We start from the raw sequence: 23,635 nt of genomic DNA, 5'->3' as shown, positions 1-23,635 counted from the left end.
CATTCTGGCAGAGGATTCCTCGCATTTTCGCGCTAAGGCTTAGGCTTCCAGGGCACCAGTTCCATCACATGATATTAAATCATTTTCTATTCCTCTATGCAGATGGTTTTGGATTACCATCTCGATGCAATCGCTAATATACAAACAGATACCGGAACATCCGCGATTCCGTCAATCACCACCTTCACCATCATATCATACAACCCCACCCTTCGCCACCAACGTAAACATCTCACTGAGGCTCCACCTTTGGTGTGTCCTCTACCTGAGGGGCGTCCTCTACCTGAGGTGCTTCTTCTACCTGTGGTGCTTCTTCGGGTTTCTTCGTCTCTTCAGCTCCAGGGGCCGTGATCCAGGCCAAGCCGCCAAGAGCCTGTGTTCTAGTCCTTCTCGCCAGAATTTCCTCAACGACCTCGCGCACACCCTGCTTACCCTTTCTCTGCTTTAGGAAATGCCCCAGAACCTGCTCTCTGTCATTTGCACCCGCCATCACGGCAGCTTCAACCTTGCCTTCTGTAGGGAGTCCAAATTCGTACGGATACCGTCTGTAGTCGTTACCACTCAGCAGCCGCAACGCCGAATCTGGCTCCATGGCGAAAAACGGGGTCGCAATGTCGCCTTCGACATCCTCCAGCGAGGCCGGCTGCCACTTTGGCACGCCATCTTTTCGGATAAGTAACGAGTGCACGCCCTCCGTGAAATCAGGATGACGCATGAATTTCGCAGCCATCGCGTGTTCCCGCTGGAAGGTGGTCAAGATACCCCAGTCCTTGCCCAGCTGCATCTGCCGAAGCGTAACGTGCACACTGGTTGGTGACCTCCGATGCAGTGTCTTCAGCGTTTGTTCCGCCCACTCCTTGGTCTCACCCTCCTCGGCCTTCAAAGCCGTGATGATATCGGGCACATTCGTCTTCGTAAAAACTCGATCGATAGCCTCCCTCAAACTACCCTTGATAAGCATGGGCTCGTCATGAGGCAAGCCGGTGCAAAATTCTTCAATTGTCGCATCGATCAGCTCAAGCCTCTGCTGCTTAGTGTCGTAGTCCTTGAATCTGAGCTCAGCCAATCGTCGCTCCAAAGCAGGTAAAGAGGTAGAGTGTATGTAGTGTGTGGCAATCCCGGCATAGAAAGCATTGACGCCCTTCAACCGCTCACTGGTAAGTGCCAGGTACGTTCCAACACCCCCCACCATCCGAGATAGAAAGAAACTGGCTCCAACATCTGGGAAGAATCCAATAGTCGTCTCCGGCATAGCAAACACTGTCCGCTCCGTCGCTATCCGGAAAGGGGCGTGGATACTCAGCCCGACACCACCACCCATCGTAATCCCATCCATAAACGCAACATACGGCTTGCTATATGTAGCAATAAGGTGGTCCAGCTTATATTCCAGTGCGAAGTAATCCGTGGATCTCTGCATTCCTTCCTCTCCCGTTGCGTTATCCTGTGCAAGATGCTTTACGTCTCCGCCAGCGCAAAATGCTCGTCCAGCGCCCTTGATGATCACCACATTCGCCATGTCCGACTTCGCCCACTCCTGTAGCCTCGGTATGATTTTCCTGACCATCGATCCATCGAGTGAATTGAGCGTGGCCTGTTTGTTAAGCTCAATAGTCCGCACGCCGTACAGGGTATCGAAGAGAACATCTTCCGGTTCGTCGCCTGGCAGTTCCTTGATAACCTCTGGTTTCTTCTCCAATCTCACTCTTCGAAACCTTCGCCCATCCTGGGTGTTTTCTGTAGACATCTATTCCCAATCAGTCCCTGGACTTTCCCGGATCCGACGGTGTTCGAGAAGTAGGTAGATATGAAAAATCCATACCTGCGCCCGCCCTGCGAAAGCAGGATTCGTGATCTTTGCCCTCAACGGCATCGTAACAATGGTCCTGGTAGGGAAGTTCCCGCAACACGGTCTCGCCGCCCTAAACAACGCCTTCTTCAACATTAGAAACAAGCTCGGAGAAAGAAACCGGGCAGCAACACAAGAGGACGTCCAGAGTTCAGGAATTTTCCACAATTTGCTCAAACACTTCGGATTGATTTTCCAAGCTCGGGACTCTACTCCCCACAAATTTAAGCTCGGGCGCTAAGCCCTGAGTGGGTGTTAGCGCTATCGCGAACTTTTGAGAGCTCGACGTCAAATACAGAGCAAGGCTGCGAATTTGGGTAGGAAGCACGACAAAACACAACAATACCAACACTATGGCCGACGCAAAGATCCAGTATAATCCTCCACTCCCCTGGCACCACCAGACATCAAAAGCTAATATATACACAGAGAACTCCTCGCCAAGCCGCGTCAAGAACTCACGTACGCCCTTCCCCCATCTCCTCGAGTTTCCATCCACCCAAGACCATATCCGTCCCAATCGCTTGCTCTGGCATGATGCTAACCACTCTGCTCCAGCGAGTTCGAGATCGCCGCCCTCGAAGAACACGAATTTACCTCGGGTCCGCTCTCCATCCTGCAGACCGCCGTGCGCTCGCATACCCAGGTGCTGATCTCTTGCCGCAACAATCGCAAGCTGCTGGCGCGCGTGAAGGCTTTCGATCGGCACTGTAACATGGTGCTCGAAAACGTCAAGGAGATGTGGACGGAGGCGCCCAAGACGAGCGGGGGGAAGAAGGGGCGCCCGGTGAACAAGGATCGGTTTATCAGTAAGATGTGAGTCGAGACTTTTCTTTCTTGAGCTGGAATCTTGCAGGGAGATGCTGTGGGAGGAGGGAGGAGGGAGGGCAGATAAGGGAAGGGGAGGTGAGGAAATGGGGGGGGAGCATCTGAAGGCAGAAGGAGTTCTTCAGGATCGGGGACGGGAGTGATTTGATGAGAGGATCATGGGCTAATATCTCACTATCAAGGTTTCTGCGAGGTGACTCCGTCATCTTAGTCCTCCTCAGCTGAACGCCCTTTATTGTTATTTTTTTCTCAATGGATAGACCAAGACTGTCAATGCACCAAGGAATCGAGGCTCGGTCAGCAAAAAATCGAAGTCGTCGGGATTTTTTTGGAATTCAGAACAGGCGTCGAAAATTGGCGGGATACCTTCAATGGGAGCTTCTTTTGCATGAATGGGCTAGCTATTTAGCTATATCGATCGCACGGATCGATGGGGTTCTCAAGGCTACCTAGGTAGGAAAAGGGCGTAGCCACCAAAACGATATGCGATAAATGAGAAAGAATACATCTGAATGCAACACCAGGTGACACACGAGTCGAGTTTCTTTTGCGCCATGCGTTCCTCGATGGTGTGCTGTTCTCGTGATATAAACATTGACCAGGTATCCAGTGAACTGTCTTAAAGTCATTAGGTAGTGCGTATATTATTTTGGTTACTAGTCGAGCTCATTTTCAAAGGGTGCCCAGAACATTCAGAAGAGACGTTCACCGTTCAATAGACAATTCCCAGCCCTCAAATCCCGTCTTTCACTCCTTGGAATACTTTGTTGCACATCGCACCAAATGTCCCAGAAACTCTAGGGCATTCAAGACTCGGCCAAGTCGAAAATTCATTGCTCGCGGCAAAGGGATATAAAACGTGTACAGTTTCACCACGAACCCTTATCCCATCCCCACCCATAGTAATTGTTTCGTCGCTCATATCATAAGAAGGGGCGGCTGCCTACACAAATTCATACCCCTCGTCGCCCCCCTTCACGCCCGCAACTCCCAGAAAAAACTCACTCAACCCCCATGCGCCCGGGTCAGGAACCTGCTCGTAGCCGCTACCGCCGATGTAAACCGTCCTGCCCAGACTAGCCTTCATCCCTTTCGTGCTCTCGGCTCCCTTCCTCGCTGCCTCCGCCGCCTTTCTCACGTCGCCGCTCTCAGCCAGCGTCTTGATGAACGGATGCAGCGCGTCGACTAGAGTTCTATCCCCGGGCTGGGCAGGCGTATAATTTGAGAGGGAGGTGGCGGCGGATTGGAGGGCGGTGCCGAGGAGTTTAGGGATGAGGGCGCCGGAAGGAAGAGCGCGGAGAGATGCGACGAGGGAGTTGAGGAAGATGGCGTAGAGGGCGCCGGAGGTGCCGTCCATTGAGTTCTCGACTGTTTGTACGATCTTGGACAGGTCGATGACGGGGTCGTCTGTGGGCGGATCTTTGGAGAACAGGGCGAGAACCGCTGAGTGGGTTATTAGTATGTGTTTGTGTTTAAATAGTAAGGGCTGTTTCGTGGACTTGCCTTCGGCTCCACGCTTGAGTCCAATGCCACAGTCGCCGTCGCCGACTACTGTGTCGTATCGGGTGACATCTGGCTCAGCAGCAATCAGACGTTCCAGACCAGCTGTTAGTACTTTCTTCGTAGTCTCAGGGTCCATCTTCAGTTCACTTGGCGTGATTTGCTCTTCTTCGGCGTCAACGCCTTCTCTTGTCTCGCTTGATCTTGCTTCCCAGGTCTCTTTTCGAATTGGTGCTGTCCATCCGGCGGCTTCAGATGGGTCATCGAGCAACTGGATCATGCTCGGTCCTCCAATATTCGTGTTCACAACATTCAATATCGAAATACTGAAACCCAGCCCATTCAGACTCGTCATGTAGGTCCCAGCCAGGATCCTCACAGGCTTGATGCTGTAGCTCTTCTCCAGCTGCCCAACAACCTCTGCCGTGATACCCCCAAGCTCAAGAACACTGACACCGCCCAAGTTGTTGATCAAAAGCACAACCTCGTTCGAATTAACATTTAAAAACGCGCGATCTTCATCCGCCGAATCCAGCAGCTGCGAGAGCATCGTCTTCACCAACTCCGGCAACTCAACTTTCGCCCTCTCACTGCCTGCTTCGTTGTGAATGCCCATCCCAATCTCCACCTCTCCCGCTTTCAGATTCTCCTCCGAAGTAGGATCAACCGGCGTCCGCCCCGGCACATGCACATGCTCCAGACTCGCGCCAACACTAACCAGGTTCTCGGAAGTCAGCTTCGCAACCTTATACACGTCCTCCAAGCTAGCTCCTCGTGCAGCCAGGGCCCCAGAAATCTTATGCACCAGCACCGTTCCCGCAATGCCCCTCCGTCCAACCTTGCCGGCGGCAGCACGCCCGACCCCAACATCGTCGCCGACGACCAACATCTCGACTTGCAGGCCCGTGGCCTTGGCCTTCTCAACCCCCATCCCGAAATTGAGGACGTCGCCGGTGTAGTTCATGACCGTGACCAGAATCCCCCTTTCCCCGTCAACTCTCGACATGATGGCTTTCCGAATCTGCTCCGCGCTGGGCGAGGCGAAGATCGTGCCTGCTACACCTGCTGAGAGTAGTCCGGCGCCCACGAACGCTCCAAAAGAGGGTTCGTGGCCAGAGCCACCGCCTGAGATGATGGAGACTTGAGGGACGTGGCCTGGACGGCGGTAGACGATTTTATTAACGGCATCGAGGGCTATGGAGGGGTTTGTGAGTGTCAGGGCGTGGAGGGCGGTGTTTACGAGGCGAGTCGGGTCGTTGATGAAGTGTTTGGCCGACATCCTTGCGATGACTGAATGTAAATAGAGGAGAAAGAGGATTTCTAGCTATCGAAGATCCAAGCTCGATGATCCGGAGGTGGGAAAGGGAAGGAACTTAAGCTGGTTAGGAATCACTTTTGTAAATAGAGGCAAGCGAGCTTTGGGGTTCGGCTTCTGAAGCTATCTCTCTCTCTCTCTCTGTTCACCTCTTGCAGACAATGCCAACTAATTTATAGCTGGGAAGATAGCGCGAAATCCTCATCGTCGTCCCCTTGTCCACAACATATGCGCGAATGGCGGGGTAGATAGCACCTGTACTTCGCCCGATTAAAGTAATTGGCTTTCCTCTACCCGGGGTAAAATAAAGAGCTCGCCAATCCCGCCAAGACTTCGGATAAGTTTCCGAACAAAGCATTTTCCAACCTCACCTCTTGCTCTCCCACCACTTACCCCACCACTTATCCCGCCACCTCTCCCACCACTTTTCCCACCACTCTCACCTCTCACGGCCCCACAACATCCACCGCGATGGCTCAATCGACAAGTATCGCCATTCCCGGCCAAGTGCTGGGTTTAACAAGCGAATACCTCCCCGGCCCCGGCGTCCACGTCCACAACTCCACACTGTACGCCTCCATCCTCGGGCCCGTGTCCAAGACCGTGCCTCCAAAGCCTGCCGGGCCGCAGAAGAGATTGACAAAGATCACGCCGGCCGCGCCCGTCGCGCTCCCCACCCTCTCCATTGAACGGAATTTCACTACTGCTGGGGAGAGCGGGACGGGAAAGAAGGAGATCTTGCCGGAGGTCAACAGCACGGTGCTGTGCAGGGTGACCCGGATTGCGCCGCGGCAGGCGACCGTGGCCATACTGGTGGTGGGCGAGACGGTGCTGGATGGGGAGTGGCAGGGCATCATCCGCGTGCAGGATGTACGCGCGACGGAGAAGGATAAAGTGAAGATCTTTGAGAGCTTTAGGCCGGGGGATATTGTGAGGGCGAACGTGGTGCGTATTTTTGGGGGAGATGGGGGAGGACCGAGATAGGAGAGTGGATAATGAAGAATGAAAAATGACTAATTGGGAACAGGTTTCGCTAGGTGACCAGTCGAACTACTACCTCTCGACGGCGACGAATAGCTTGGGTGTTATTATGGCCACGAGCGAGGCAGGGAATCCGATGTATCCGGTTAGCTGGAAAGAGTATCGGGATCCGGATACCGGGGCGAGCGAGAGCAGGAAGGTTGCGAAACCATTCTGAAGGATGAATCTGGTAGAGAGAGGAATGAGGATTGTGATCAGCATAGCATCTGGAGTCACGGCGTCTACGGAGGAATACCAATGCTGCCTCGAGCTCTTCGAGCACCCCGAAAATCACAGCCTTTTCGGAGGACCTACGAAGAGAGTGGAATTGGCAGAGACTGGTGGAGACCAAGGTTTGCTATCTGCTACCAGGACCCATTGATGCCTTTGACAGGTCGCTTCCCAGCTCCCCCCCTTGATGCAACCTCGGACGCCTGAGTGTTGTAGATTCACGATTGGTCCTGGAAAGCCTCTCACTGCTGTGGGCTGCAGAGGAAGTAGAGCCACTTGTCATTCCAATCAGCCCCCCTGCTATCCTGTCGTCTGTTGAATAATCACTTCGACTACGGAAATCCTGAGTGCCGAGCGTAAGCTGCTTACAAAAATGTTAGGCTGTTGTGGGTGGCACTCCTCTCTATCAAGAGCGACTTCTTTTTTGCTCATTGTTTCTTGCATTTCTCTCTCTTGCACTTTATGCTCAACCCCATTGGAGCTGCGATTCCAATTCCATATTCTCTTCTCAGGCAGCTTCAAATTAAGAGCAACGAGTAACTTGGTGCCAAATGATTTCTAAACATCAAGATTTCCCGAAAGTCTCGAATTTTCCGATGGCTTTTTGGACATATGGATCCACTGGGAGCTGGGATACGAATACGAAGCGACTGCCGGGCACCGTCTTACAGTTCAACTCGTCCGGATGGTATCCCAGAAACGACTACTGCGCGAGGAAGCTTGGCACAAACGGGCAACACTCCTCGAGCATCAATCCAGCCTCCATGCCTGCTGTTATCAGAAAGAAGGAATTCTTCAACGCCTGCTTTACATGGAGGAGCACGAACCGGCCAAGGCCCGGGAACTCGAAGACTTAACAATATTAAGAATCGGAGCTGCACGCTTTAGCTCGTCGCATATATATTATATTCAATCTCCGTGTATCTATGCGATTAAATACGTGTTTCGATACAATTCTTGAGCAACGAAAACTGATATTAGTAAAGTGGATATTGAAGCTGCTTTAGCGAAGGTAGAATAAGTGTATTCTTTTGGTAACGATAATCCTTAGTCTCAAAGCGGGCGCGACTCGGATATAAAAAAAATAAAAAAAAATTTTGATTCAAGATGGAAAGCATCTTATTTTTTATAGGTTTTAGATTCTTAACTTTATTAATATGTATGTAAATATGTACTGCGAAGTAAAAAAAAATGGGGATTGCGTACTTTCCATGCCAAGACTCGCTTATCACTCTCCCCCCGCTTGTTGGTATTGGATCGCTCGCGTTTAGAGCTATTACTCCCTCGTATTACGTCTGATAGAGCATCGAATCCCTACGTGCCGAAGAAGTATCCATCTGCCTACCTGCTCTAACCCATTTCCTTGAATAGGATCTCCAAGCAGAGTATCAGTATCAACATCAACATCAACATCAAAAATCAAAATTACTTAGATAAGAGCTTGAGAAAGAGAAGAAAAAGAATCTTGTTTGAATGGCGTGGACTTTTTTGAATTTTTTTTCTTGCCTGTTTGTCGGAATTAGGAAACCTCTAAAGCTTATTGAGGCTGAAAAAAAGAATTCCCGAAAAGAAAAAGACAGGCTTTAATTTCTCTCGTAGAGACATCAGTGCAAGCGAACCCCTCTCCCCCAGCAGGATAATCCTCTCTCTGTATGTATGTAGCGCCCGCCAGCCCTCAGACTAGACGGCCCAGAGAGAAATCTTCCTTTCTTCCTTCCCAAGACTCAAATCAGCGCAGAAGCAGGCTTGATTTCTCCATACCCATCCCTTCTTCCGGCCTCAAAGCTCCCGAAGATCAGAGACCTGGCAACCAATAAACAAGCCATCCTCCCTCCCTCTCTCTCTACCTCTTCACGCCACTACCCCGTCTTGATCTCGCTCCGCCACCACCACCACCGCCACCACCACGACCGGAAGGAGCACCAACACGGCTTGAGCTACTGACTCCGGACACGACTCTCGCGAGTATCGCACCGGGATTGGGATCTTCGCTGCCGCTGCTTGCACTCTCACTCTGACCCTCGCCGTCTTGCCTACCAGCATCCATGTGCGAACCGATATTCTCTAGCGTCTTGTCCCCGATCCAGCCATCGCTATCGGCAGTCTGGGCCACGTCGTGGGTGCGCGAACTCGAATGGTGCTGGTGGTGGCCGCGCGCGGGAGTCTCCGAGAGGAGCTGGTGTTCGGCTTCGATGTCCTACAGAACACACTCATCAGCTTATTTCCATGAAAGTTACAAGTCAAGAATACCTGGAGAAAGACAATCAGGAGAAGATGAGCCAAAAAAATAGGGGGGGAGGGTGGGGGGGAGCAATGAAGTTATACGGGAAAAAGAAGGACGACCGACGTACTCTAACCATACCTAACACGCCCTCTAACCGCTCCGTCTCCCGCGTCCACCATCTCACCTGCTCCTTCACCCTCGCGATCCGCTCCATCTTATTGATGCTCGCCTCCTCCAGGATCTGCCTGACCCAGTTCCACATCAGAGTGACATTCAGCACCACGAACAAGAGCCTGCTACCCAGCGTCGCGCTCGGGCACCGCATGAAATCCTGGTAGGTGACCCATGAGATGATGGCCTTGTTGATGCGCGTCAGGGTGTAGGCGATGAAGACGGCGACGAGGTTGTGGATGACTGTTTGTATGCATCGTTTTTTATTAGCCTGTATTCTTCTGTATTTTGTATGTGGATTTGCCCTTGCTGGTCTGGTGTAAAGGGAGGGAGGGGGAATTTGGGAGACGTTTGAAAGTGTACTCTGCATGTGCGGAAGGTTAGAAGGTAGAGAATTGAAGAACGGTAAGACTCAAACGGTGCGTTGGTGAAGAAGAGCCAAACAATATCCCCCCCCCCCCCCCCCCCCCCCGAGGTTACGCAAACGGAATCTCACCCATTCCCCGTGAAAAAGCAGTTGGAGAAAAGAAAAGAAAAAACCAAGGCCAGAGAGAAGAAGAAGAAGAAGAAGAAGAAGAAGAGAGAGAGATAAAATAGATGATGGAAGCAAGGAAGCAAGAGAAAAACACATACAAACCGTAACCCATACCCACCACCACACGCCCTTCCCCTCCCAGTCCCCATCGCACCACCCCCCTTCTCTAAACACCTTCTCCTCGGCCTTCTTCCCAGACTCCCACTGAATTCCTTTTCCCTCCACACCACCGCCATCACGCTCAGCGCCGACATCCATCTCTGAAGTCCGAGTCGGCATAATTGCGCTAGTGTTCCCACTCAACTCCAACTCCAACTGCAACTTCAACTTCTTCGTGACAGCAACGTGACGTGACGTGACGCGACGTGTAATATGCAGTAGCACGTATCACAATATTCCGTATCCGTATGTACGAATCAGGTCGAGAGAGTAGTGTAGCGTAGCTGTGCTTCCTTCCTGTCGAGGCCTCGCGTCGAGTCGAATCGAGTCAAAAACGAACCGAACCGAGCCGAACCGCGTCAAGCTAATCAAGCTAATCACAAAGAGAGAAAGCGTGATCTGGTCGTCGATGAAATATCAGTGTCAGTGTCAGAGTCAAGTCAAGCTGAGGAATCAGAGAATCGAAGAAATCGAAGAAGTCGAGGCATCCCCGTCCTGGCCAAGTCTCACTCACCTCGCGCGTCTCTCTCTCTTCCTCTCTTCCTTTCTTCTTTCCTTCCTTTGTAAGGACTATTTCTCCTTGTCGAACAATCAAACCAAAGTCAAAAGTACGGTTGCTTGGTTGCTTGGTTGCTTTTTGGGTCGGCTGCTACCTCCCGAAGAAAGTGACGTCGAGTTGTAGTTGTATTGTGTTGTCCTCGAGTCGAGGAAAAATCGAGGCAAGTCCACCCAACACAAATCTCAACTCAGCTCAACTCAAGAATCAGACAATAATCCAGGCAGGTTGGAGGTATTGTGTGAGTTGATAAAGATCGACGTGAAGATTAAGAAAGAGTGAGTGAGTACACACGGCTCGAGGAGAGGGAAAGGAAATAAAAGGGAAAGCTGACTGACCCATTCGTTGAATTTAGCCTGCACTACGAGAGAAGACGAGGCGAGGCCTCATTCACGAGGTCTTTCAAATTCACCTCTCTCGTTTTTTTTTTTAAAAAAAAAGAGAGTTACAAGGAGCCTACATGTATGTATGTATGTATGTATGTATGTATGTACAAGGGAATACTTTTCTCGGGGACCACTGACGTGGGTGGATTCACAACAGAATTCATCCCGTCGAATATTCACACAGCGGTACCTGGAGAAAGAAGACCCTCGAATTCTAGCCTTCTCAATGATACAGACAATCAATAATGTCAAAGAAAGCAGCCTAGAGATACCGCCTGTCATAACCTATAGTACCCCCTGTTTCATTCATGTCCAATAATCCCCATATCTCCCCATCCATCTCCATCTCCACGCCCCCAATGTTACACAACTCCATACCCAACCCTGATCACTCACTCATCCCCACCAATCGGTTGCTCCATCCAACTACTGTAGTCACTTCCCGTAAGCACAACCCCCTGCAGGTCGCGGATAACAGTGTTCGTACTATCCCCCGAGCTCCACCGCGTCATACTCTCCGTGTCCTCTGTGCCATCAAGTCCATGCAACGCCTTTCTAATTCTCTCCGCCATGGTTCCTTCTTCCCGTCTTGAATCAGTGCTGGTCCTCTCGAGTCTGTCCGAACGTCTCGAAACGTTGCTAGGAGCGTGTTTGAAAGAATTGTTCCGAGATGGCATCTTCATGACGATTTCAAGCTGCTTCTCAGCAACCTCAGCTCTTGCCTTCCAGCTGTGCAAATCCCGCTTCGTCTCTCGAAGTTCTTCGCTAAGCGTACCAATTTCCAGATTCTCGCGAGCATTGAGTTGCTGCTTCAAATGCTGGACCTCCTCGATCTTATCGGCAAGCTGACGCTGGAGGATTCTGACCTGGTTGTAAAGCAACGAGCTACTGCGACTTGGGGGAGGATTCAAGCCTGACTCTCGGAACTCTGGATGATCGGCGAATACTACCAGTTCTGATACCGTACTAGCTGTCGGGGGCCGCGAAAGTTGAAGATGCTGGGCAACAGGTGGCAGGTCGGGTCGGGGAAGCACACGTCCGATGTTTGAAGCACCTGCTGGTCCATCAAAGCCCGGCAAGACTGGACTTAGCTCCCCCGAGCTGACCGGAGGCGCAGGTTTGAGATGGATTCCGTGTCCGTAAACTGAGACGTGGTCAATAGATGATCCACTGGTCCCAGACTTGCGATTACGTCGAATGGTTTCCACAGGTGATGGCGGTGTCTGCTTGAGAATTGTTTCCGGCTTCTTGACCAATGTTGCCTCGTAAGTAGTCGCCGGAAACACCAAGATCGTGTTTGTTGGCTCGGAACCAATTGATTCCTTCGGTTGAGCCACTGCAGCTGTCGGATGTGCTCCACCAAGCTCACTATTTTGGGATTCACTGTTTGAAGAACCGCGAGTTGGCGAACCATCGACACTCTTTCGGACAGGTCGAAGTGAGACTGCATATGGATTTGTAGCCTTTGGGGGCGATGGAGTTGCTGATGGGTTGACAGTCTTGCCAACCGATCGGAGTGGTGTCGAGTCTTTGAGAGATTCCCGCAAGATCCGTTTAGGAGTAGCCTTTCGAACGGGACTGCGCTTCGGATCCAGTATCGAGACAGTTTCTCCACCAGCAGCCCTTATTGACTGGGGTGTTTTATCAGACTTTTGCGATTTAGTCGGAGAAGCTGGGTTGGATGTATACGGAGCTACAATACTACCCTTGTAAGTTTCGACGCCAGCTGTCGTTTCCGGGGTTCCTGGTCTGGTTGGAATCTTTGTGTGTGACTTGGCTGGCGACGACTTTGCAGAAGATGCGGAAACCAAGGGTGGCGAGCTTCGGCCTCCACTGTTGAATCTGGCTACGAGAAGTGAGATCTTGCTCGGGCTTTTTGATTGCTTAGATGGGCTTTCGGATGCATCTTTGGCGGGACTGTTGGCAGGAGTCTGTGGTGGTGACTTCTTACTACGGCCTTCTGGTGTGTTGAGAGGGCTTCCGGGTACTGGTTTCTTTTCCAGGCTTTTGGGCACAACTGCTGGCAGGTGGACCAGATGTGGGCGAGCTGTGTCAATAGAACTTTCTTTAGGAACCTGCATTGGCAGGCTGACCATCACATCTGGTCTTGGCTGGAATGTTGGCTCAAGCCTCGTACCGACTTGGGTAGTTGCATCAGACCATTTGGTTGGGCTTGTGTCTGCTTCAGTGTGCTGAATATATTCTTTGAACATTCCTCCTCGGAGTATGAGGTCGCGAGAGGGGTTTGAAGTAGAGGCTTCTGTTCCTTCTTCTGAACCGAGACTTGGAATAATAGAAGAGTGATCCACCCTTTGCTTAATTTCTTTGTCCTCAAACTGATGGTGGTTTCGACTCCAGGTGTTTGGCCTGGGCTCCTGGTTCGGGATATCATCCGCACCGCCAGCACCGCCAGTAGCCAAAGCCTGAGCCAAGATAGCCAAAGAAGCATCATCAATCTCGTGGGAAGTCCGTAGAAGGGGATCTCTAGGGAGCCTTGAGATAGTAAGCACGTTCTTGATGCGCTTAGGATGTTCGTAGAGCGACCTCGATACACGACGAGGCGAAAAGCTACGAGCTCTTAGCTGTAGTCCTGGGTCACTACCTCCGATTCGACGAAGGACCCGCAAATATTTTCTATCTTCACTTCCCGAAGATGTTCTGAAAATTGTAATTTTGGGTGAGCCAAGTGGATAAATAGAGGGACGGGACTTTGTTTCCGTGCCAATGTGACCGAAGGGTGTGAAGGAAGAGGTTTTTGTAGACAGTTTTTTGTTCCCTTCTGCTTTGATCCCAGAATCCATGGCTGTCTTAATAGGCTTCCATCGAGCATCCAGTTCATCCATCTCTTTATCAAGGACCCGTTTCTTGAATTTATATCCCGGTGACTTGGTATCGGCCAGGGTAGCATCGTATCGAGCCTTGAACGTCATAGCGTCTTTCATGAAAGCTGCGTACTCTGCACTGATATCTCTGGTCTCTGAATCGCGATTCTTAGATGCTACATGGCTCTCTTCGGAGAGATCACTGGAAGATAGAGGAGAAGGGCTCAAAGCAGGTGATTTATCGACCTTGACACCATTCACATACTGGTGAGCAAAAGGCACGGCGTGGTGAGCTTTGTAAGGAGATCGACGTTTTGCAGCTCGGATTCTGTAAGGGTCTGACTCAGTATAAGTCCCATCTCGGAGATTTTTGTCGGGCGAAGGGGAAAATATGTTGGAAGACTGTGCTTCGATCTCGAAGCCTAACTTCTTGGCTTTGGATACCGGGTCGAAATGTTTCGGAGGCGTGTGCAAGTCAAGAGCATCGATGCCGGCCTCGGGTGCAACCCGCCTGGCAGTAGACACAAAATTCTCTGCTACAACATGAGATCCATCGATTTGAGGCCCGATGGCAGGGTCATTTTGCAGCCTGGAATCAAAACTATCGAACTCATTCTTATTTGATGCCATTTTTCCACTCAATTCTGCTGCCTTCCGTTTTTCGCTTATTGGAGTTGTATGCCATCTGGAAGAATGGCTGCGGGAGCTGCACTTCCCTTTATCCTGGGCAGTAGTGGCTTCTTCGTGAGGAGACGCAGAGCTACCTGAGTTTGGTTGATGGTTGAGTGCCGCAGATACTTCGTGAGCAGTAGGCCTTTCCACTATTTTTTCTGCTTGGATAGTTTCGAGCATATCAATTTTTGCCTCAAGCACAGCAGCTCCAGCCTCAAAAGCCAATTTTTGCTGTTTGTGTGCCTCGAGATTTTTCTCGGCGAGAATTGCTTCCGATTTTGAGATGCACGCCTCGAAATCAGCTTCGTTTGCTGCAACTATGATAGCTCCTACCTTGGAAGCCTCAGAATCCGTCGACGATGACTCCTCAGGAGCGCACTTCTCAGCTTGGAATGCTTCGAACTTTTTTTTGAGAACCGCGAATTCGGCATCGAGGGCTGGCTCTTGTTGCTTGAATATTTGCTTATCTTGCTCCCGGAGATGCGCTACCGAATCCGAGTGGTACACATCAATTTCTGCAGTCATGGCCGCATAATCTGTCATTACGGCTGCATCTCTGGGGCTCGAAATATGAGCCATTGGTTGCAGTGGCCTAGGTCCCGGAGACAGCTTCCCTCTTCCCCGGTCCATGATTCTCTGAGATTGTTTCTGAAGCTTCCTCGGACTACCTTGACTAACAGCAATCTTGGCCTTGCCCGACGAAGAACTGGACTCCTTCGAGATTCTACCTTTCTTGCGTAAGCTCTTTCCCAAACTGGCTCTCGGGCTGCTGTTAGAAAACACCGGCGTCGACATGAAATGCAGCTGTTGCTTGCTACTCTGCTCGGCAAGCTCATTTGGCCTTGGTGATCCACTGGGAAGTGCAGTTGATAGAGTTTGACGGGGATGTGTGTTTTCTTTCAACATCAATTCCAAGTCCGCTTCATCTCGAGGTCCTCCAAGTGGGGATGCGTCAGGAAGATGGCTTCCATCCTCACATGGTGTCGAGGGGCTGTAGAAACCATCTTTGGCTGGATTTGAAATTCTGTGAGCTGACGAGGATGAAGCTTCTCCACTATCTAATAGATGAGATGCTTTCGGTGTTCCTTTCGACCGAGTAGTCGGAGTTTGCGTATCAGACTGATCATCTCTCGTATACTCTTCTGCGGTAGGGGAGAGAATACTTAAGGAGCGACCAACAGAGAGACGTTGGCTCAACATCGGCTTGGCCTTCGATCGTTGTTTCTTAATCACTAGCATATCATCGGGCTGGGGCGAGGATGGATGCATGGCTACATGATCAAGAAGAACATTGATGCCTGGGTCCAACATTAGCCTGTTGATCACAATCTCTCAACGGGGTACTTACGTCGTGGCGTAGGAGTAGGAGATACACTCGTTTCTTGTCGCCTGATGGGAGACTTGAAGTTATCCCAGTCCGGGGGCTTCCGTAGAGCAAAAGATTCTGAAGCCGATGGTCTAAGCATAGGCTGTCTTCCACCTCTGACAGTCATGCTCTTGGCGGCGACGACAATCTTGAGCGCGCCCAGATTCCTCATATGACGAACAACATCACGCCAATGGGTAATAAGCATCTCGGCGATGCTGTTAGCGACTTTAATCTTATCCACGTGGTTATCAAATGCAGTACCTGCCTCGCCTGCTTTGTTCTTCTTTTGCCTTTCCTTGCGAGATTTTGGTGGACTGACCGGGAGCAAGACCAGCCCTCCTTGGGGATTTGCAATGCGCATCGTGTGATCTTCTAGTAGATCACCAACAAGCAAGGGGCCAAATATGATACCCAGAGGTCCATATCCCATGAGGTCAGATGTAGGCAATGGCCGTCCACGCTCATTCTCTCTTGGAGCGATCTCAGCTGCCCGCCCGATCATACTGAGAAGGCCAAATACAGCACATATCAGTTCGCGTCTGTACTGAGATCTCAGAGTCGCAATCGCCAGAGCAATGAGTCGTGCACGAACTTTGCTCTGCTTTGTCCGCGTGAGTTCAGGGTCGCCACGCAGCTGGCTCTGAATAGAAATGAGAGCGTTGAAAAGGTGCAAGGATCCTAGAATTCCTCCAGGTAAGCCAGATAAAAATTTCTTAAAGGCCGATCCGACATCGTGTACATCGCATCTGATATGCTCTGGGAGCGTGGGACATCGCACAGTTCCCGAAACAACCTGTCCGTCCTCATCCATAGAGCCGTAATGATTGTACAATGCCGCCACAACATTCTGCGAGCCCGGGACTCGGAAGACGCCTCTAGTGGTAGGTGCTACACGAAAGTCAGTCTCAAGTTGACACTTCGCAGTTACAAGACTTGACTTGCCATGTTGCACAAGATACTGAGCTGTTGCACGAAAGCACGTAGGAACTGACAGACTCCCGGCGGCGTATTCCGTTGGCAGGTACAGGAGGCTCGAGCCGCAGAGCCGGACTAGTTCCCGTAGGTCCTTGTCTTTCAACTTGTCCTTCTTCAACTTCAAGCGCAGAGACAGGTCGCTGAAGCTCCGCCTATGCTTCATGCCCTTTTCGGCTTTCAGCTTGACGCTTTGCGACGAAGACGTCTTTCGTAGGATCTTTCGAGAAAACCAACTTCCGGGTTTCGCAGATGCGTGGATCAGCTCATCCTGCCACGTGTTAGCGGGATTTCAGTTAAGCGGATAAGACAACCCACGTTCGTTACATCGTAGTCTTCTGGATTTATTGGTCGAACACCATGCTGAAGGACTTATTAGAGCGAACTCATATGACTGCTGTCGGCCATACCTTTCTAGCCAAGCGATTGTACTCATGAACAAATATCGTCCGGTCATCAACTTCGTCGTGGTCCGACAGCACGTCGCCGCTCGACGATGTCCAGGTGTTGCTGCTACGCATGACTCTTTGTTCTCTACCTCCTGGATGGCCATCGGCTGGCACAACTGAGATTTGGGCTTGGTCGTCGGATCCATCGAGGGCGGAAAAATTGATGCTTGTCATGGAAGACCGATGTCGTGGATCCTTAGGCTCATTCAACAGTCCTTGAGCAATGTTTATGTCGTCGAAGATAGCCGAGGAAAGTCGCGGAGCCATTGATAATGTTGCGGAAGACGAGCGAGAGATACCGCCATTGTTGGACTGCATCATGTTTTGCGAAAGCTGTCTAGCAAGGTATTGAAGGGAGAAGCATTGCGGCATTGGGAATTTGAGGATCTGCTCTGGCTTGTCAACAAAGATGGATATGTGTTCCTACATCGGGAAGGGGTAACCACCTCACATCGCTCCTACCTGCCACGCCCGCGAAGAATTGACTCGACGAGTAGTGATGGGAGTCTGTATATTATTATGCTCCTGCGTCTCATCAATTAATTACAATGCAATTTCCCTTAGCTGAGACTGCCAAACCTGCGGTAAGAAAACACAAGATGGTATTTCGACGAGAGGACCAAGGGAATCTAGCAAAAAAACTTCGCATCATTATGTGCCCAATATCTCGTCCGTACGCCGTTTTCGCTATGCAATGCCTCCAGTCCACGTCCCTTCAAATCCTACCAAAGCCTAACTTCCCCCACCCATATGTCTGTACTCGTCCGTTTCCCCGTAATGAAGAACATATTTGAAGATATCAGAAAGAGAGATGACCCCTCTCAAGCGGTTCTCGTCATCAATTACCACGAGTCGATGAACCCGAGACTTTCGAATCGTGTCAAAAATTGAGTCTAGCCGGTCATCTTCGCTGCAGGTGTAGATTCCAGCAAAATCCTCTGCTCGCTTCAGCAATGCCTCACCAACGCTTGTCGTAAGCTCTTCGTAAGCTCCGCCCTTAATGATGGTGATAACGTCAACAGCCTCGAAGACGTTCAGAACCCGCCTATCTTCATCCACGATGGGTACACTGGAAATGCTGTATTTGACCATCATGTGGATAACGTCGATCACGGATGTATCCATGGTTGCCGTCTGCAGGTCCCCGTAAGTGCCGAGACCGATTTCCGAGACACTTTTCTTTAAAAATTCCGTCTCAGTCACGTTGACCGCTATGAACTTTAGAAGTCTATATTGTGTGATTACACTGACAACCATCTCTCGCCCGGTCTCATCGTCGATGTCAACCAAGGGTATTCTCCGAGCTCTAGTCTTGAGCATTTGTCGGCATGCTTCGTATAGGGGACGTGCAGGATGGACGGACAGCGTCTCGAGGGGCGACACACCAATAGCCTTCTCGATATCTAGGTGCTGTTCAGTCTGGTTTCCGAGTTAAAAGTATTCATTTTGCGTCCTACCTCTCAAGGAACTCAACCGGAACTGGTCTATCTGACTGAGAGCGTCTGGATTTTGCCAGTAATACTGAACTACATTGATGTAATCGGAGGTTGTGAGAAGACCCGCGAAGCTTGAGGTATGAGAGTCCCAGAGGGGAGCAGAGACGATTCCTGGCGCATCTGTCAGTGGAGTTCGAGGAGGGGTAGTAGGCAGAGCTGACCATTTTGGAGGAGGATGGTCAGACTCTTCTTGACGAGCAGGTCTGTATTGAGGATAATCAAGCGGAAGGAGAGAGGAAGGACATCATAACTCGTGCGAATCTTGAGGAACTCGCGGATTGCGTTCTGTGGGTTTGAACGATGTCAGCCTCGCAGGGTCTTCGCAGTCCTCATATCGTTTTGCACACACGATGCACCGCACGGCAACGCAAGTACAAGAGCAGCCCCCTACGCCTCCCTTTCCCACTCTCGCTCTCGTCTCTTTGCTTGCGCCGTGTCGCCTTCTCTGGCCTGGGGTTCAACGGGAGCACGTACCAATCCTTTTAACTGGTCCTGGTCAACAGCAGGCATGGGCTTATCCTGCATCGCGCGATTCTGGCCTCGGGGAAGAAGGAAAGTCGAAGGTTGAGCAATCTGCGACGGCTCGTGACCGTTTGTTGGCGCCGCCGCCGGCCGTGTCTCTTCAGCCGTATCAGACATGGATGCCCTGGATCGAGGAGGACATTTAAGGCGTGGGATGGCGGGGGCCGGGAATTTCTGCTGCGACGTCTCGAAGCGCCACGCCAGGAGAGGGTGTGAAGCGAAGTATACCAGGGCGAGCAGCTGTTGTTACTTGTACGTTGTAGATGTCGGAATCTGATTATTCCCTTGTCGAGTTTGGTGACCGGCAGGATATTTCTTGAGAATGGGATGGGGGGTCGTTGGCTGGGGACGTGATCGACGTGGGGCTATCCACGTGCCGAAGTGGGAGTGGAAGGCCAGAGTTAGGTTAGGTAAGCATGATATTCGAGGCCGTCCTCAAGGGTTTATCCGAGCCGAGAGTGAATAGAGTACCGGTACGGGTGGTACAGAGTATGTACGTAGTATATGTAGGTATGTGCCGGTACTTTGACCTTCAGCCATGTTAATTTAAGGGCCGTCGTAGTCATTCCCCAAGCGCAAGTATTCCAATGAGGCAGCTTCGAGTGGCACATTGCACTGAACTCAAGTATGGACATGTATATGACTACGAAGATATTACTACGGAGATAGTACTGTAGTACTAATCTGGGCTGAGTACTTCGCTTCCCATAAGAGCTTTCCTTGTGAATCTTGGAGACATGTAAAGCCAAGCCAAACGGGAGATAGTAGTTGTACAAGTACTAGTTGTAGAAAAACTAAATCTCAAGGACAGATATTGCTGGTAGCGGGAATCTCATGGTTCACCCCAGATGCTGTATTATTGACATTCGGTAAGCCTTCCTAGCACGGTTACCGATTGTAAGACCCTCATGGATCTCCATTCCGGATCTCTCTGCAAAACTTCCGCTGCATACCCCACAACAATCTCTCGTTCCCCAGGGATCCATTCTTGTTTGCCGATAGGCGCCGCTGGAGCCTCACTTCTAAGCGCTGGCTGCACTCCGATTACAAGGTATACAGTCTTGTCTTGTAAGGTATACAATCTTATAGGGTATACAGTCTCGCAAGCACTGCCTGTCTCCCAAAAACGGAATATAATGCAGGGAATTAGTAGCAAGAGTAACGTGTCTAAGTAATATAAGAACGGATCTCGGAACACCATTACAATGCTTGTCATTGTACCAGAAGCGATGCGCATCAGTGTAGTGCCACACCCGCCACCACCGAACCGAGTATATGCAATATGCTACTTACTGTACCATGGTAGATAGATACCACTATGTTTGACGAGTGTCTTGCCTTGAGCCTTGAGAGCTCTCAGGCTCAATGAAGCCAGGGCCTCAACGGCTGCCATACCATACCGTATACCTGGATACGATCTGATATGTAAGGTACCTTATTAGCTGCTTGAACCAAAATCAAGTAAAACCGTTTCAAGGCCCCGAGCTGCAGTGACAAAGGATGTCTCTTGTCTCGACTCTGCATGCCTCCATCCATACAATAATCATCACGGTCGTCTGACTGATCAGATAAATGGCCCATGTAATGGCCATATTAATCATGTACGGTAGAGGTAGTATTTGTAAACGAGGTCCGGTTGCATCCTTGGCGCTTTCCGCCGACGTACCTCTCCTCTAGTAGTCACAATCCTGGTACGCCCACTTTAACCTCGACCTCACTTTGACTATCTCCATCTCCAGCTCCAGCAGAGTACGAGATTTTCTTCACTCCTTTTTCCTTCCCTCCGTCCCTCCGTCCCTCCGCCCTTCCGTCCCCTCCCTACACTTGCTTCTCTTCATTTCACTGTGGATGGCCCTAGAGCCCCGTCTCTGTCTGTGTACGACCGAACCTGACCTGACCTGTTGACTCGGCCTCTGCCTTGCTTACTTTGCTTGCCTTGTCCAACCCGCTCCGCCTTGCCTGCTCGCTCGCTCAATCACCCAGACACAATCACCCCCTCACTCACATTCCCAGAAACAACAATTGGACCTCGATCTACACGCACTACCAGTCCTGCGGGTCCGCTTTGGAGATGGGTGCCTGCGGATCCTCGTGCTGCGGAGGTATGCATGCCCGCCTTGATTCGGGGGAGGAAGCTTTGAGCCGGTGTGCTGATGAATGATACTACATACAGGCAAATCGCGCGATGGTCTCTACGAGCCGGTGCTGGCGGAGAGCGAACGAGAAGCTGTGGCAGATTTGTTGCAGTACCTAGAAAATGTGAGATGCGCCCTTCCGACAGACAGATGGAGAGCAGAGACTGATGTTGGCTACAGCGTGGGGAGACCGACTTTTTCTCTGGCGAACCCTTACGAGCTCTGAGCACCCTGGTTTTCTCAGATAACGTCGATTTACAAAGGAGTGCAAGCTTGACATTCGCGGAGATCACAGAGAGAGGTACGTGCTGGTCCAGAGAAGCAATATAAAGCCTGAAGGCGGATCAAAGGATTTTCAATCTCCAGTGAGATATCAGTTTGACGCTTTCTCAGTTCTCAAGGAGCTTTAAGGCTATATGGATAGGTTTGGCAGATGGGATGCTGACAGGCTTACAGATGTTCGTGAGGTCGACCGTGACACCTTAGAGCCAATTCTATTTCTCTTACAAAGTCCGGATATCGAGGTTCAAAGAGCTGCTAGTGCTGCCTTAGGGAATCTTGCCGTTAACAGTAAGTCTCGGTTTCACCTCCTGGGCGAATCATTTTAACCTTTAACAGCGGAGAACAAGGTCGCTATCGTTCTGCTTGGTGGGCTTACACCTCTTATCCGCCAAATGATGTCCCCAAACGTCGAAGTCCAATGCAACGCGGTTGGGTGTATTACGAACCTGGCAACCCACGAGGATAACAAGGCCAAAATTGCGCGGTCCGGCGCATTAGGACCTCTTACTCGTCTGGCCAAATCAAAAGATATGCGAGTGCAAAGAAATGCTACAGGAGCTCTGCTCAACATGACTCATTCCGGTATGATGCTTTGGTGGTGGGCAAGAGCCTTGATACTGATATTTTCCAGATGAGAACCGACAGCAGCTCGTAAATGCAGGAGCCATTCCTGTGCTTGTCCAACTCCTCTCCTCCGCAGATGTCGATGTTCAATACTACTGCACGACAGCTCTGAGCAACATCGCCGTTGATGCTAACAACCGGAAAAAGCTTGCCCAGAACGAAAACAGGCTTGTGCAGTCTTTGGTTAATTTGATGGATTCTTCTTCGCCAAAGGTACAATGCCAGGCGGCTCTTGCTTTAAGGAACCTTGCATCCGACGAGAAATATCAACTCGAGATCGTACGCGCCCGAGGTCTTGCTCCATTACTCCGACTATTACAATCCTCATACCTGCCTCTAATCCTTTCGGCTGTCGCCTGTATACGTAACATCTCCATTCACCCCCTCAATGAATCGCCTATCATCGATGCAGGTTTCTTAAAGCCTCTGGTCGACCTTCTGGGATCTACAGACAACGAAGAAATTCAATGTCACGCAATTTCCACACTCAGAAATTTGGCAGCCAGTTCTGATCGCAACAAGGCCCTGGTACTGGAAGCCGGTGCCGTCCAGAAGTGCAAGCAGCTGGTTCTCGATGTACCGTTGAGTGTGCAGTCCGAGATGACTGCTGCTATCGCTGTCTTGGCCCTCAGTGATGAGCTGAAGACGCACTTGCTTAACTTGGGGGTATTTGAAGTGCTCATCCCGTTGACAGACTCTGAAAGCATTGAGGTACAAGGCAATAGTGCAGCAGCTTTGGGCAATCTCTCCTCGAAAGGTATGATTGCCAAATTACAGAGTTTCACAACTAGCTAACCTTGACTACAGTGGGAGACTACTCGATCTTCATTCAGGATTGGACAGAACCAAACGGAGGTATTCACGGCTACTTGAAGCGATTCCTGGCAAGTGGAGACGCAACTTTCCAACACATAGCAATATGGACTCTCCTGCAATTATTGGAATCTGAGGACAAGAAACTCATAAATCTCATCGGCAAGTCAGAGGAAATCGTGCAGATGATCAAGACAATTGCCGATACTCAAATCGAGTCCGACGACGAGGCTGAGGAAGACGGTGAAGGGGAGGTCGTCCAACTTGCCCAGCGGTCTCTGCAACTCCTCGGACAAAACAAGCCCGCCCATATCGAAGGCTGAGGCGTCGCACCTCCGAGTCAGTTATATATTATCCTACTTTGTTTTGCATTTGGAGCTGGAAGGCGAGGTGTTTTGGCGCATTTAATAGGCACACTTTAGTAACCAATGGCGAGTATTGGCGGAGCTGAGAATGCGAGCGAGCGGCAAGGTGCCCCCAGAGGTGCCCCCAGAAGCGATTTGTTCAAGGCAGTAAACGAAGGGAACCGGCCGCGATGCTAGATAGCTTGCGTTTGTTTTGTTTTCTACTTAGAATGGGTCCTTACTCAACAATTATTTTTTCTTTCTTTCTGGTTTTTGCGATGAAGAAGAGGACAAGGTTTTCTACGCTTTGAGGCGAATATTCTCATGTAATTAGATAGGACCTTTATGATATCCACACACC

The 23,635-nt window shown here is 50.7% G+C and overlaps 8 protein-coding genes across 8 annotated transcripts; 3 read left to right on the top strand and 5 right to left on the bottom strand.

Moving 5' to 3' along the window:
• Nucleotides 1–232: 232 nt before the first annotated feature.
• On the bottom strand, nt 233–1,873 carry L3040_002566 (uncharacterized protein; the record flags this gene model as incomplete). The annotated part of the gene is made up of 2 exons (XM_066155601.1): nt 233–1,747; nt 1,823–1,873. The coding sequence occupies 2 exons, from the start codon at nt 1,871–1,873 to the stop codon at nt 233–235; spliced, it is 1,566 nt and encodes a 521-aa protein (XP_066012585.1).
• A 329-nt stretch (nt 1,874–2,202) lies between these two features.
• Nucleotides 2,203–2,902, top strand: L3040_002565 (uncharacterized protein; the record flags this gene model as incomplete). The annotated part of the gene is made up of 4 exons (XM_066155600.1): nt 2,203–2,222; nt 2,279–2,311; nt 2,408–2,665; nt 2,860–2,902. 4 exons carry the CDS (start codon nt 2,203–2,205, stop codon nt 2,900–2,902), a joined length of 354 nt encoding a protein of 117 aa, XP_066012584.1.
• Nucleotides 2,903–3,620: 718 nt separating this feature from the next.
• L3040_002564 (uncharacterized protein) lies at nt 3,621–5,456 on the bottom strand (the record flags this gene model as incomplete). Its single annotated transcript, XM_066155599.1, has 2 exons — nt 3,621–4,120; nt 4,181–5,456. The coding sequence occupies 2 exons, from the start codon at nt 5,454–5,456 to the stop codon at nt 3,621–3,623; spliced, it is 1,776 nt and encodes a 591-aa protein (XP_066012583.1).
• A 507-nt stretch (nt 5,457–5,963) lies between these two features.
• L3040_002563 (uncharacterized protein) lies at nt 5,964–6,690 on the top strand (the record flags this gene model as incomplete). Its single annotated transcript, XM_007290621.1, has 2 exons — nt 5,964–6,437; nt 6,520–6,690. The coding sequence occupies 2 exons, from the start codon at nt 5,964–5,966 to the stop codon at nt 6,688–6,690; spliced, it is 645 nt and encodes a 214-aa protein (XP_007290683.1).
• Nucleotides 6,691–8,586: 1,896 nt separating this feature from the next.
• L3040_002562 (uncharacterized protein) lies at nt 8,587–9,952 on the bottom strand (the record flags this gene model as incomplete). The annotated part of the gene is made up of 3 exons (XM_007290622.1): nt 8,587–8,940; nt 9,095–9,381; nt 9,772–9,952. The coding sequence occupies 3 exons, from the start codon at nt 9,950–9,952 to the stop codon at nt 8,587–8,589; spliced, it is 822 nt and encodes a 273-aa protein (XP_007290684.1).
• A 1,214-nt stretch (nt 9,953–11,166) lies between these two features.
• L3040_002561 (uncharacterized protein) lies at nt 11,167–17,430 on the bottom strand (the record flags this gene model as incomplete). Its single annotated transcript, XM_007290623.1, has 4 exons — nt 11,167–15,566; nt 15,617–16,880; nt 16,928–16,972; nt 17,020–17,430. 4 exons carry the CDS (start codon nt 17,428–17,430, stop codon nt 11,167–11,169), a joined length of 6,120 nt encoding a protein of 2,039 aa, XP_007290685.1.
• A 360-nt stretch (nt 17,431–17,790) lies between these two features.
• L3040_002560 (uncharacterized protein) lies at nt 17,791–19,193 on the bottom strand (the record flags this gene model as incomplete). Its single annotated transcript, XM_007290624.1, has 4 exons — nt 17,791–18,461; nt 18,516–18,665; nt 18,716–18,839; nt 19,029–19,193. The coding sequence occupies 4 exons, from the start codon at nt 19,191–19,193 to the stop codon at nt 17,791–17,793; spliced, it is 1,110 nt and encodes a 369-aa protein (XP_007290686.1).
• A 1,954-nt stretch (nt 19,194–21,147) lies between these two features.
• L3040_002559 (uncharacterized protein) lies at nt 21,148–23,253 on the top strand (the record flags this gene model as incomplete). Its single annotated transcript, XM_007290625.1, has 7 exons — nt 21,148–21,178; nt 21,250–21,335; nt 21,392–21,512; nt 21,668–21,781; nt 21,830–22,075; nt 22,125–22,874; nt 22,925–23,253. The coding sequence occupies 7 exons, from the start codon at nt 21,148–21,150 to the stop codon at nt 23,251–23,253; spliced, it is 1,677 nt and encodes a 558-aa protein (XP_007290687.1).
• Between the last annotated feature and the right edge of the window lie 382 nt (nt 23,254–23,635).

This window comes from Drepanopeziza brunnea, assembly GCF_022702325.1.
Source record: "Drepanopeziza brunnea f. sp. 'multigermtubi' strain 214-2 chromosome Unknown ctg3, whole genome shotgun sequence".
Classification (NCBI taxonomy): domain Eukaryota; kingdom Fungi; phylum Ascomycota; class Leotiomycetes; order Helotiales; family Drepanopezizaceae; genus Drepanopeziza; species Drepanopeziza brunnea.
The sequence above is the reverse complement of the archived record's forward strand: the minus strand, read 5'-3'. Positions and strand labels throughout refer to the sequence as shown.